Source organism: Lithobates pipiens, unplaced genomic scaffold (assembly GCF_037356315.1).
Source record: "Lithobates pipiens isolate NorthernLeopardFrog02 unplaced genomic scaffold, aLitPip1_a1.2 Scaffold_8, whole genome shotgun sequence".
NCBI classification, from domain to species: domain Eukaryota; kingdom Metazoa; phylum Chordata; class Amphibia; order Anura; family Ranidae; genus Lithobates; species Lithobates pipiens.
In genome coordinates this window covers 573,258,006-573,272,545 of record NW_027507903.1, presented here as the reverse complement: position 1 = coordinate 573,272,545, position 14,540 = coordinate 573,258,006, and the positions used below count along the sequence as shown (strand labels likewise).

The 14,540-nt window shown below is 41.6% G+C and overlaps 1 protein-coding gene across 2 annotated transcripts in view; it reads right to left on the bottom strand.

Moving 5' to 3' along the window:
* Positions 1-14,540, bottom strand: part of COL5A3 (collagen type V alpha 3 chain) — a 266,605-nt gene that overhangs the window by 154,713 nt on the left and 97,352 nt on the right. For both annotated transcript variants that reach the window (XM_077470190.1, XM_077470191.1), the window contains exon 4: positions 2,694-2,856. In XM_077470190.1, the coding sequence (XP_077326316.1) occupies positions 2,694-2,856 (163 nt within the window). The remainder of the gene's footprint in view (positions 1-2,693; positions 2,857-14,540) is intronic.

Genomic DNA, 14,540 nt, shown 5'->3' with positions numbered 1-14,540 from the left:
ACTGGCCTTGCAGTATATGTATGGCTGTGGAAATAACTCTAGTACACCCCTTCAAGGGTATCTAATGATGGGTATGGTTTTGTCCATTGTTAGTGCTGCTAAGCATATTGATAAAAACAGGAAATAAATAAATCAACAGTGGGTTGTGCAAAAAAAAAAAAAAACCCCACCAGCAGTGAATGAGTTAACTGCAAACTCTTCTATATTGCTACCTGACCCTTTTATTTGTGTGTGGCTTCTCCTGTTCTACATCTCACTCCTCAATTTTTTACATTCCTCACCTCTTTATTGAGCTACAAAAAAAGTAAAAGTTAAGTTCAGGCAGATGTCCATGGTAATTCCCATCCCACGCCTTTCCCCAGTGAGGCACCCCCTGGAACATTGTCTGCACCACAACAAAACATACAGTGCATGGGAAAGGAGGAACAGTGTTCTGCATTGCTCCATCTCACTGGGGATTCCACAAGGCACAATACTGATGAACATCTTTCCCCGGCAAATATGTCAACAAAAACTGCTGACCGCTCCGGATTAAATGTTCTCGTTTTGATTTGTGGTGACAAATGGATTTCTCACAGAGGCTCATCCAGCCCTAAGACACAGAAATGCATAAACACTCTTCAGCTTGTGGGTTATATTGAACTTATAAATGAACTGTACTGTTTTTGGAAACATTTCCAAATTCCACATTTTCTTAAAGCCCAACTACGCTCAACATTTTGTTCTGGATAGAGTGGGGAAGAGATTTTGTCAGGTTTTTATTATCATCTCTATTCATATTAGGGAGCTCCCCACTTAACTACCTATTAGGACAGGAAGTAACTGGGAATCTCCCAACAGGATCAAAGATGGTAATTATCCCAATGGGGACACAGACAAGAACACAAAACACAATTTTTGTGAAGTGAAGAAGGCTTATGTTTTTATTGCTGCCTGTGTCTTTCTGTACTGTTGTCAACCACACCTCCCATTTTTTCATTTCTGTCACAGAGACAGGAAGTTAAGAAGAATCTTCCCAACCAGGGTCAAGGTGGGGACAGAAATAATATTCTGAAAGAACTTCCCCACTCTATTTAAAACAAAAAATCATCTGGAGTTGAAATCAGTAAATATAACTAAATTACAATTTTACCTCTTTCCCTTGAGGTTTAACAATCTATTTCGGGAAGGAAAGGATTAAAAGTGCAGGCACAAAAGTACACCAATGGCTATATTGTGTGCTTCTGACCACATTGTTCTAAGAACTTAGAATAAAAAAGATGGAGAAAGACCATTTTCCCATTTAACTTTCACTTGTGGATAATAATTTAGTCCGATTGCAAATGGTGGGCACCAGGATCATTCACATTGTCAGTTACCAATAATTACTGCCTAGCCATGTACTTAACATGAATAAGCTTTTTTCCAGTTTATATTGTCTTAATGCTTTAAAGCAGTGGTTCTCAACTTCAGACCCAAAGTACCCCCAACAGGCCATGTTTGCACATTTTCCTTTATCTTGCACAGGTGCTTTAAATCAGAGTCAATGGCTTGGTAATTTGGACAACTATTTTATCTAAGAGAAATTCCCAAAACATGGCCTGTTGGGGGTACTTGAGGGCCGAGGTTCAGAACCACTGCTTTAAAGGACCAGTCCACAAAAAACGTATATTCCAGTACTTAGTAGACTTTAGAGAGTTAAACCCTCTACAGCAGCTTTTCTCTACCAGGGTTCTGTGGAAAATGGGTTTCTTTGGACATTGCTCAGGGTTTCTTGAGCGATAAACAATTTCTATCTTTCAGATGAGTAACCACTGACATTAATGATCTTTTTAGTTATCTTTAAGGAGGCATTCTTCCCTCTGACAACAAATGTAAGGACCATTCTTCTTAATTTTGATGTACCGTGACCAGAAAATTATTTCAAGGGTTACTCCATGTTAAAAAGATTGAGTAAGGCTGCTTTACAGGTCTCCTATATCTCTCAGGGTTTCTGGTGGTGAGATTTCTGCTCTTGTGTTTCTAGACACATGGCTTTTATGAGGGAGTCCTGCCCTTCTGTTTCCTTTTAATGTATTTTATATGATGGAGAATGTAATAGGAGTTGGTAGGCAAGATCATCCTAAACTTTAAAATGGACACAAACAGTACCTACAAGTTAGGTGGTACACCCATTAAAAGTTTCTCCCACCCCAACACACTCAGTTACAAGCTGCCAGTGTTGTATACTGTTCCTTTCAAGGACAATGATAATAATAATAATAAACAACTATAACAGAAAATAGAGCTCTTAAAATATTAGAGAAATTACTTTTTCTGTATTAAATATACTGACCCATAAAGTGAAGCTCTTCAAAAAACAGCAGAAGTCATAATGAAATGTTTGTTGGCCTAAAACACATCCTAGATGCTTCACAAAACCAAAATGGGACCTAGAGCTCATGACATTTATCCAAAACCTACAAAAGTCAACAATCCTTTTTCATTCATTTAAAGGTATAAGTCTAACCAGAGCTTTTTTTAAATGTTTTGGATAGAGTGGAGATGTAGCACCCCACAGAGGTTGTAACCCTTCCCCACTCTATCCAAAACTGAAAGAAAATGTTTAGGCTGGACATATACTACTGGTGTTCGATTCCTTTTTGAAAGATGAGGCCTAATTATCAACAGTGGAAAGAAGAGCAGAAAACATAAGCATATGTCTCTAGTCCTACCTCAAAGACCTCCTCATCAAGTAGTCGTGTCCCAAACAACGTAACCCCTTCTGTGCTGATAATGGCGTTGTCATCACGGTCCAGGAATTGGGTCTGCTTCTTCTCACAGTCCACGTAAATGGTCACATTTTTTCCTTCAACACTCAGTGCAATACGATGCCACCTGTCAGAGACCATAAGACACAGACCCATGGTTTGTATGCATTGCAAAACACATTTATTCCATATAAGACCATGCAAACTACAGATGACAAAACAGCACAAACAGTAAATGGTGGCAGGGTTGTTTTACATGGTTAGCCTGATCTTTCTAAATAAAGACCTTTGCACAGACTTTTAGGTTTGCACCAGGTAAAGATGTATGTTTGTATCTATGGAAGAAAGGTAGGGGAGCACAGTGGTGGCCCTGCCCTGTCTCAGAGGAGATATTAGTGATTGACAAGGAAAAGCCATCCGAGTCGATTAACCTTCCTACATGTAGACTCAGCTAGGGGGATTTAGTTGGGATTGTGGATGGCCCTACAAACATATAAAAGTTCCCTGATCTGACATCAGAATTGGCAAGTGTTTTGTAATGTATGTGCGAACCTCAACATGAGCAGGATAACCCTGGTGAAAGCTTGGTTATAGAATGCTATAATCTATTTTATAATGTATTGAGAATGTACATTATATGCAATAAAGCAAATCTAAACCAAACCCTTATTTTTATTTGCATGCAGTAGGGAGCAGTTAAAGCTGGTTATAGCACATATGCTAACGGTCGGACTTTTCGTCAGAAAAGGTCAGACGGAATCATTTCATTGTATATTCTGATTGTGTGTGGGCTTCAGCGGACCTTTTTTCCTGAAAATTCTGATGGACCTAGAAATAGAAGATGTTTTAAATCTTTCCGGCGGAATAAATTCCTATTGGGAAAACCATTCGTCTGTATGCTATTCCGACGGACCAAAACGACACAAGGGCAGCTATTGGCTACTGGCTTTTGAACTTCCTTTTCTAGTCCTGTCATATGTCATTGCGTTATAAACTAATGGACTTTGGTGTGATCGTGTGTAGGCAAGTCCATTTCAGCGGAACTCAGTCGGAAAAAGCGTCAGAGTTTATTCTGATGGAAAGTCCGGTCGTGTGTACGCGGCATTAGTAGTTTTTCCATCTATGTCCAATTGCAGAGATTTGTATATATGCAGAATATAATGACTGTTATTGGCACCGCTTACAGATTTTCATTCAAAAGCTTTCATACACTAGACTTACAATCACTAATAAAATTCGGATGCAAAAAAATCCTAGTGTTAATGCCACCAATTTTTTTCTGAGTTCTCCCAATGGATTGTCCATAGTGATATGTGAAGGCATCAATTTATTAAATGACAATTAAATCCCTGTGCCACCCCCCTCCTCCCCAGCTGACGTGAGCAGGAGGGCTTGGCCCTGCCCACTGCAGCTGTGAGTCGGAGAGACGAGGAAGGAGAGAAATCAGCTGAGCACCGGGAACGGAGCTTGTACGGGTACAATCCTGCAGTTTTTTTACAGAACACAGGCACAGGGATAATTAGTATAATGCTGCAGAGAGGATGGCAGCATGTAACAAAAGTGTGTTAAAGCGGGAGTCCGCCGTTTTTTTTTTAAAAGCCAGCAGCTACAAATACTGCAGCTGCTGACTTTTAAAATAATGACACTTACCCGCCCAGCGCGCCCACGATGTCGGCACCCGAAGCCGATCTCTCGATCGTCTCTCGGGTGCTGCCGGCGCCATCTTGGGTATGGGAATCAGGAAGTGGAGCATTGCGGCTTCATTTCCCGGTTCCCTACTGCGCATGCGCGAGTCGCGCTGCGCAGTAAGGATGGTCCCCTCTGTCTCTGGGATCTGTGTGTTTCCCAGCAGACAGCGGGGGATTTTCGGAAAGGGGCGTAGATTCTGCGGAAAGGGGCGTACCTTCTGCAGATATCTATGCCGGGTATCTGCACCCCCCTCCCCCCTGAAAGGTGCCAATTGTGGCGCCGGAGGGGGGGGGTTCCAATGAGCGGAAGCTCCACTTTAGGGTGGACCTCTGCTTTAACAACCACTTTAACAAAACGCAGCAAAAAGCATGCATTGCAACACACAGCATTGTGGTGGGAATGAGCCCTTCAACTTTATCCAAAGCCATAATGTTTTATTCATTTTGGACACAGTAGGAAATGGTTAAAACTCCTTTCAGTTGTTCTTGTTTTTGGCTTATGTGCACTTTAATGTAAAACTGATTTTTATGCTGAGTAACACACATGCCTCTTTTCTGAGAAAGTGGAATACTTGGTTTTCTTATCAGAAAATCCCTCCTAATAAATTCATCCTCTATGGAATAGATGGGAATTTATATTATTTCCAAATGGTTATACTTACCTAATATTATGATTATACAATAATTTCAATATTTATAGGCACCCAACTCCAGTTAAAACATTTTTTCCAGTTTTTGGAGGCTTAGATCTTCAACCATCATTTTATCTCTGCCTCTGTTACAATTTGGGAGATTTCCCCTTACTTTCTGTCTGGTGTCAGATAGATGGAACAGGAACCGAAGAGAAACCCCTTTAATGGAACGCAGGAATCATTTAAAAACTGTTTTAACTCACTCCATGCAAAGCCAAAGAAAACACTTTGTATGGAGTTGCGCTTTAACAACTCAGATTTAATAGACAAGAAGCTCTTTCCCTTCCTTTCGCCCCTGCTTGCTCCTTTTTGCCTCCTTCATTATTTTTAATTTTCACTATAATTTAATAATAATATTCAATACATCAGTGTTAAATGTATGTGATAGTTACTAAGGTTGAATAAAGACACCAGTCCATCCTGAGTAAGTTTCTACAATTGTCCCTATCCCTGTACATTGCACACTAACATTGGTCCCTGCCCTTGAGGAGCCAACAATCCAAGGTCCCCATTCATATACTAGGACCAATTTCTGGACAGAAGCCAATTAACTTACCTGCATGTCTTTGGAGTGTGGGAGGAAACCCACGCAGGCACAGGGAGAACATGCAAACTTCAGGCAGGTTGGGATTCGAACCAGTGACCCCACTTGCTACTAGCTGAGAGTGCTAACCACTACACCACTGTGCTGCCTGTGCTTTGATGGACCCCTGTACTCAAGATGTCCATGCTTCCTCTGTCCGGTACTACACAATCCAAGACCCTTTAGCCCACCCAGTCACCAGACAACACCAGTATAGAGTGACAAACAACAACATCCCTCCTCCCTCCATAGAGATACACATCATGTGATATCCAAGGCAGACAGACACAATAGAACATTGGAATATAGCCACACCCCAAACGATCACAGCAAAGAGTCCACAACAAAATGAGACAATATATACAAGATTGAGTCAGATTAGTACAGATCAGACTTGATTTGGTGGCAGCAGTGGGATGCTAGGTCTTCCACAGTGTATGCTTCCATTTCTACCACAAATCAGAAAACAGGGTTCTGTTATACATGCAAAGGATAGCAGAGAGAGCTGGGCAACCCATTAAATTGGGAACCACTAGTTAATGGAACTTGCTAACAGAATTATATTTTCTAAGGTCCAAATCATTTTTTTTTAAGCTATATAACTCTGTGTTACTAAAAATACCTTAGTAACACTAGTTCCATACAAGAAGCTCTGATGAAGGTACACTGTAATTGCCCTAAAACATGTTTTATATATACCTAAACATACCTCTATGGATAATAAATAAAGACATGACCAAAACAAATCTGTATGCCTTTTGTTATTGAGGCTTGCCCATCACGGTGGTACCAGTGGTGGCTTGTGTTTACAAAATGTTTTGGGGGGGGCACAAGGCAAACCCCTCCAGGTCCGCACTCACCAGAGAATGCCTTGAAACTTACCTACAAATGGAGCCCTCCAGTGCTGGGAAGTCACGGCTCCCTTAATACCCATCAGCTTCTATGTTAACCTAGAGAACAACCTAAGACAAGCAAATTAGAGCCTCAGGCTCAAATCACATGCTTGTCAAAAATTGGTGGACCTAATAGATACCCATTAGTCTGGGGCCCCACACAGTGCATACACATAAAACGATTTATTTTTAAATAAATGATAATGTGACTAACAATTTACAATGTTAAGATGCTAGTCATATTATCATTTATTTAAAAAATATTCTCATCATTCTATGATTAGCTTTCTTATTTGGCAAACTAACTTTGGGGGGGGGTAGAGCCCCTGTGCTCCTTATGTACCGGCCGCCACGGCATGGTACATGTCCCCACTGGAAGATTTTTCTTCTATTTCCATTCAAATGACAACTATAAAATGATGAATATTACCTGACTTTTAGTCCCAGTGACAGTGATCACCAGGAAAAATATAGACTGTAAATCTCACATTCTTAACAAATAAAAAAAAAGGTTATGGTTTTAGATACACTTTAAAGTAGGGATGCACTGATACCGATACTGGTTTCAGTACCGGCGCCGATACTAGCCATTTGCTCTGATACCGGTACGAAAATGCTCCGATATCGGAAACTGATACCGGAAGTGACGTCGCTTGGGAGCGGACCACCTCCTCTTCCCCTCCTGACAGTGCCTTCCCCGCCTCCTCCTCTCCTCCGGACAGTGCCTTCCCCGCCTCCTCCTCCCATTGGCATCGCTAGGTGCAGGCCTGCCCATCCTAATAGTCTACAAGCATTGTTTCCTTGCTGCACACCTTCCTCCTCCAGCTCTGACTTCCCACCACACAGAGCACTGGATCCGGGCTCTCCCTGGCTGGATGCTGAGGCAGAGAACAGGGGGACTCTGTATGAAGACACTGTACTGGCGGTATCCTGTTGTACTGAGCAGCGGGGCTCTCTCCCTGTACCATGCCTTCAGTCCCTGACTGTCTCCTGTACCATGCCTGCAGTCTCTGGCTGTCTCCTATACCATGCCTTTAGTCCCTGACTGTCTCCTATACCGTGTCTTTAGTCCCTGACTGTCTCCTGTACCATGCCTTTAGTCCCTGACTGTCTCCTGTACCATGCCTGCAGTCTCTGACTGTCTCCTGTACCATGCCTGCGGTCCCTGACTGTCTCCTGTACCATGCCTGCAGTCTCTGACAGTCTTTTGTACCATGCCTTCTGTCCCTGACTGTCTCCTGTACCATGCCTGCAGTCTTTGGCTGTCTCCTATACCATGCCTTTAGTCCCTGACTGTCTCCTGTACCATGCCTGCAGTCTCTGGCTGTCTTCTGTACCATGCCTGCAGTCTCTGACTGTCTCCTGTACCATGCCTGCAGTCTCTGACTGTCTCCTGTACCATTCCCTCAGTCCCTGACTGTCTCCTGTACCATTCCTGCAGTCTCTGGCTGTCTCCTATACCATGCCTTTAGTCCCTGACTGTCTCCTGTACCATGCCTGCAGTCTCTGACTGTCTCCTGTACCATGCCTGCAGTCTCTGACTCTCTCCTGTACCATGCCTGCAGTCTCTGGCTGTCTCCTGTACCATGCTTTTAGTCCCTGACTGTCTCCTGTACCATGCCTGCAGTCTCTGACTGTCTCCTGTACCATACCTGCAGTCACTTCTGCCTGTTGTCTCCTCCTTCCCTCTACCAGCTGTCACCTCTGCCCCATGTCTCCCAATAACCCTCCTATCACCCCCCCAGCAATCACAGCCTTTTCCATCTATACTCTCCCACCCCACAATCCCTATTTCACCCTACCCTCAACTACCTTGCCCTCACTTACACCTCCCCTCCCACCCTGCCATCACCCGGCTCCCAAACAACAACCCCGTCACCTCCCAAACCACCCCTCTTCGTAGTCGATTGGTAATTGGTATCAGCGAGTACATGATGTCAAGTGTCGGTACTCGTACTCGGTGTCAAAAAAGTGGCATCGGTGAATCCCTACTTTAAAGCGGAGTTCCAGTCTCCTTGTCAATTTTTTTTTAAAAAGAACCCCTGTGATTTTACTTGCTAGTACAATCGAAAGTGGATATTGTTATCAGTGTAATCATTGATTTTCAGTTTTGAAATAACGCAATGCCAAAAGTGGAGGATGCGTGTTGATGTCTGGGATTGATGACACTGATATCCCAGGAGTCAATAAATGGTGTGAAGTTGAGGGAATTTTAAAGAAAAGAGATAACTAAACAAAAAAAAAACAATTACCAAAGATTACAGACACCGGTATCAGCTACAAGTGGGGTCATGGGTGTAAGATAGGGTGGAACTCCTCTTTAAGGCTTGAGTAAATATGGAGGGGTTCATTAAATGTTAGACTTAGGCTAAATGTTAAGGGTTATATTTCAGAATTTGGTTATTATGCCCCTACCCTGCATGCACATTACAGGAAGTTACGGGAATTCTCTCTATAGTGAATCACCTCTAAGCCCCTGTACACAAGGTCGGAAAAAGTCAGATCGGACCATGTTGTTGGATATGTCCGACCAACAAAGTTTGAGAGCTGGATATAAAATTTTCCGACAACATGATCCGATCGGGCTTTGTCCGATTGTTTGTAGAGAATTCCGGTTGGACAAAGTGCCACGCATGCTCAGAGCAAATTACGAGACCAAAGCTATTGGCTACTAGCCGCAACGTAGTCCCGTTGCAACGAACGAACGTCATCACGTTCCGAACAATCGGATTTTCCGACAACTTTGTCTGACCGGGTGTATGCAACACCAGTTTTGGACAAAATCCGTCGGATTTTTTCCGACGGATTTTGTCCAAAACTGGTGTTGCATACACCCGGTCAGACAAAGTTGTCGGAAAATCCGACCACGTGTACAAGGGCTTAGATGTCACAGGAACAGATGTTCCAATTGTAAGGGTTCCCTCTATTCCTGTACTGGTGACAACTCAAAATGTTGATTTTCTGGGACAAACAGCAGGAGGAATTAAAGCCCAAAAATATTTTCAAGTACTGTATTAAACGTTTGGTTAAGAGATAAAGCGATACTTTTTAGGGTGAGGTTAGTGGTTAAAATTTAGGGCAGGCTAAGTGTAGGGTCATGATAACTGTCAACGAAAGATGATATTTGGATTTGTGTGTGCATAGTGTGAAATTCACATGTTCTGCACACCGACATCCTGCACCAGGTTTTGGGTACCAAAGACTAACATACCATTAAGGTTTGCATAAGATCCAATATATCTGAAAGCTCTGAATGGAGTGTTAAAAAACTGTATTTTTATATACTGGAAAATGTTTCATTAGACACAAGCAGATTGTAAATGTGATTTAAAAATGTACGATCTCTTCTGTAAAATGCTCTTTTATTTTAATTGTAAGATATTCACTTGCATCAATCCAGCCAGTAGGATTGCACAATTAAATTTTTATGAGTGCTTAACTTTCCATACAAAACGTAATTGATTCAAGCACCATTGCCATACACTTAATAGCTGGTTCTTGTAAGCAGTAAGAAAACACAAATGAAAGGAGAGTTTAATTTATTGTAATGTTTTAAGGTTTCCATAACCACAGGTCTTCCTTTTTTTTCACAGCGCCATAAAGCATCTCCCCTGGAGTTTTCTAGGAAGGATATCGCTGCTGATGTGACATATAACTATCAAGGACCACTGATGACCATTTCACAGCCTTTTAGATACAAATATTTTAATTATGATAGACATGCATCCATGCAACATTTTACACATTTCATGTACTGTATTTAGTGTAAAGGACGCAGATTGCTGAAATAATGCAGCTGTATCCATGGCATATATTTCAGCTATTGGACTCAATACAATTTTGAAATAGTGAGACATAAAACCTTAATTTCCAACTAAAAGCTTACAGAACCATAAATTCAAATGGTGATCTCACTTCCCCACTCTGCGAAAACCACTTAAAGTGCAAGTTTTCTTTTAATAAAAATAATGGTAACCTACCCTCCCTATATTTATTGGCATTTGAAAATAATTAGAAGGGACACATTTGGGGGAATGAGAAGAAAAATATGGTGCTCTCTGAAAACTTGTGGGCCTAGGGAATAAAGTGGATATTGGTTTATGGTTTTTCTGTGTTATGCTTTAGACAACATAGGAGTACACTGAAGAGAAAGTGCAAGAAAAGAAAGCTCTATCGTTGGTGTCAGTGGTCAAAACAATAACTCCGAGCATTGGTGTTAGTGGAAACAATAACATTGGTGTCAATAGATGCAATAAGAGTCTCCAGGATCTGTGTCAGTGGATCCAATAATACCCCCACATCCTTTGTGACAGTGGCCCCAATAATAAGCCTTAGCCAGGGGTGTAACTACAAATCATGGGGCCTAAATAGCAAAATTTGGATAAGGCCCTCTTGCAGCCCTCTTTCTGAAACAGGTGGCAATGTTAACCATGACAGTGCTGTCACTGATATTAACATAATGTTTTTCTAAGTCAAGTCTAGTACAATACAAGGCACCCGGGCTCTAAATAGAAGTTATCAGGTAATAGAAACAGTGGAGGGAATTAACTTTTAACCTTGGTGGCAGCAATACTAACCACAAGGGATTGAGATTATTTAATATGATTACATATTTATTAGTGCTCCTGCACACAATTACTCTAAAACTCTAATACAAATACTTTTATTTTATTTACTTTTTTGCAGAACTGCATACTTCAGCTCTTTTATTAGGCTTTAACTGATGACACAATCTGTGATTTGTTAGACTTATACAATTGGCCTGTAGTAGAAGCACGGGGGGCAATAAACTCTGCTACCACAGAAAAACAAATTCCACTAACTACAGATTTAAAACAGGTGGGATCCAACTGTTTTCTAGACTGCATCAACGTCTCCAATGGGGCTCACTCCCACACCCAGGCCCATCTCAAGCATTGGTCTCATTGGCCCCAGTAAAGACTCCCAGCAATGGTTTTGGTGGCCCTAGTAATAACCTCCAGCATCCAACCAACCTTCATTAGTAGTCAGTGGCAGTAATATTAAAACCCGCCTTCACTGGTGGACAGCATTAGAATTAAAATACCCCTGTCACTAGTGGTCTGTGGTAGTACTATTATACACCCTTTAATGATGTTTGGTGCTTCTTACCTGATCGCATGCTACTGCACTGCTGCCACTCCACAATGATGTCAGGCTGGGATTCTACTTTTACTGCTGGGCAGAGCTCACATTACCTCCTATTACTGACATTATTTGAGTGCTGAAACAGTAAATTTAGCATCCCACTGCCACTCTGTTTTGTTGGCAATTAGAATAGATTCTGCAGCATAGCCCGTGGGACAGTGTCCAAAATCCCTGGACTGTACTGCATGATCCGGGACACTTGGCAATGCCTCCCAAAGCCCCTGAACTAATCTATACTAAAACCTCTCACCCAGCTGGTTACTTACCTCAAAAGCCCAGGCCTAGTCTGATGTTTAAACCCTTCAGCAAAATTGATCTTCAGTGCTGGCTGTGTCTTCAGTCTTGAAGTGCAATTCAATGCAAGTCTATAAAGATTCAATGCACAAGCACAGCCAGCAAAAGTTCAATATAAGGAGATCCTGTCACAAACTTAAAACACAGCAAGTGAAAGCATAAAAATGTAAGTATTTCAATGCTTACCTGCAGTGTTTTGCCTTTACATTAAAGGATAAATTCATTTTTCCCAAAAAATAATAAATGCACATTTTTGTTTGTTGCAGGAGCCTGTAAAGCATCAGCAGATTGTGGGTGTAATGCCACGGTCCTGAAGACTGTCTGTGAAGCTGTCTGCCCTTACCTCCGATACCGACAGGCAGTTACTGGATGACAGGAACCTCAATGAACTACCTAGAGCACTCATCAGCGCCCTGCTAGTTCATTAAGAACTACAAGGTGTCAGCAACAAAGGTTGATGGTACTTGTAGTTCATTGATTCACAGGGATCTGTGAATCAATGATGCGGCTGTGTGGGTGGTGCCCCACACGGCTGCGCTCTCTTGAATTGTGAAAGCGGGTGTGAGGAGAAGATGTCTGGCTCGATGTCACAAGGAGGGACTGGGTTAGGGGGAGAAGGGTCAAATGCTGAACATGTTAAATGTTACACCCTAAATATGAGTGTAACGTGTGCAGAAGGATGAACTTATCCTTTAATGATTTTTATTCACTTGCAATATACCTCTGGACCTGCTAGAAAATGTGACTACTCAATTACCTAGCACAGCCTTTTCCCTCCATGCATGTCATAGTGCTCTCCTCTTCTGGGAGTTTTTAATTACTATTTGCACTGATCCAGCTCCTCTGTCCCTCCCCTTACCTCCATAACCTTTAGAATGTAATTTTTGTGAAAGCTCTGGGTCTACTGGGTCTGTTGACATCACATCCAAAATGATTGTGCTCAGCAGTAGTCTCAGTCTTTTGGATGTCTATACAAGGTAGGCTTTTACAGGCAGCATTCTTCCCACTGACCACCAATGTATAGAGTCACCAATACATGGGACATTCTTCCAACTGACCACCAATGCACAGAACATTCTTCCCACAGACCACCAAAGTAGGAAGATTTCTTACCACCTGGACAAGAAAAAATACAGACACATTGGGCACCGGACTGGTACCTCCCCATTGTGATGAAATTTCCACAGCTGGAATAACATAAGGAATGACACAAAACAGTGCAGCCTCAAAGTGTCCACTGAGACGATGGGAAAGAACATAGAACCAAAGCACAAGGAGCCCCTGTTTTGTGGCTTGGTTCTAGATTTCTTCCCTCTGACTTCCAATGAACTGAGCAATCTTTCCAGTGCCCACCAGTATGAGAGGGCCCATTTTTAAATGAGCACCAGTTTAAGGTGAACCTTCTCAAACTTCTTTTCTGGTCTTTATTTTTGTTAATTTTGTTTAATTACTATTACCAAAAAAATACCCATTACCCACAGTGGGTGTCAAGTATGTAAAGTACACCACATTCCTTATTGTTTTATTTATTCTTATAGTTCAACATACTGTTGATGTAAATGTGCTGTAAGCTGTAGAAGTAGAAATTATTAGTTGGGGTTCCTTGACACATGAAAGTTAATTCAAGGGCTTGCTGAACTTTAATAAACTTGACAGTCCATTTAACTCTACATGTGGCTGCGCATTATGTAAAATTGCAACATATTCTAATTTTATCAAAGCACACTATTGCAGCATGTTGGTGTGAGCTGAAATGATGAAATATACAGTAACTGTCTATGCATTGGGACTGTGTTGGGAAACACTGGTGTGAACGAGCTCTAATGAGTAGGCAATAATCATGCATTATAAATTACGTTTCAGTTATATCAGTGTTTTAAGTTGTCATTTTAGCATGTAAAAGGTCACATGATTGCCAAATACATCATTTTGCTAAGAAATCCTGCACTTGTCTCCAGTAAATAAATGGGAAAGTAGAAATCACTTTGAAGTGTAAAGATTAAGGAACTTGTACCAGGGTCTGCACTTCCTGGGAAAGTCTGTTACCGTTAATAACATCCTATTATCATCCTCCATGCATGACGCTATTTAGACAGATGGCTGACGTGCTTCTACTTGTCCGACCGCTGTACGGAACATTTACCTAGCATTCTTACCAAAAATCCACTTAGTAAAACAATTGCTTCTATTGAAGTTGTTTCTGCTGTAGCAGACTCATATTTACACTGGATTCAATTTCCAAAGTGGAATTCTGTCATTTTTAACTGTCTAGCACAGATTAGCTCCATTTATACCTGCAGAGCTTAAAGAGATACCAGAGAGGTTTAACCCTTTCACTTCACTGCTGCAGCGTTTTTTCTTACATTTTACACACGTTAAAGTGCACATTTTAAACCCCCCCCCCCCCCATCTATCAAATCTATATTTTCAGTATAAAATACATTACATTAATTAATTTTAGTATACACAAACGCAATTTAATACCTGTAAAAAAT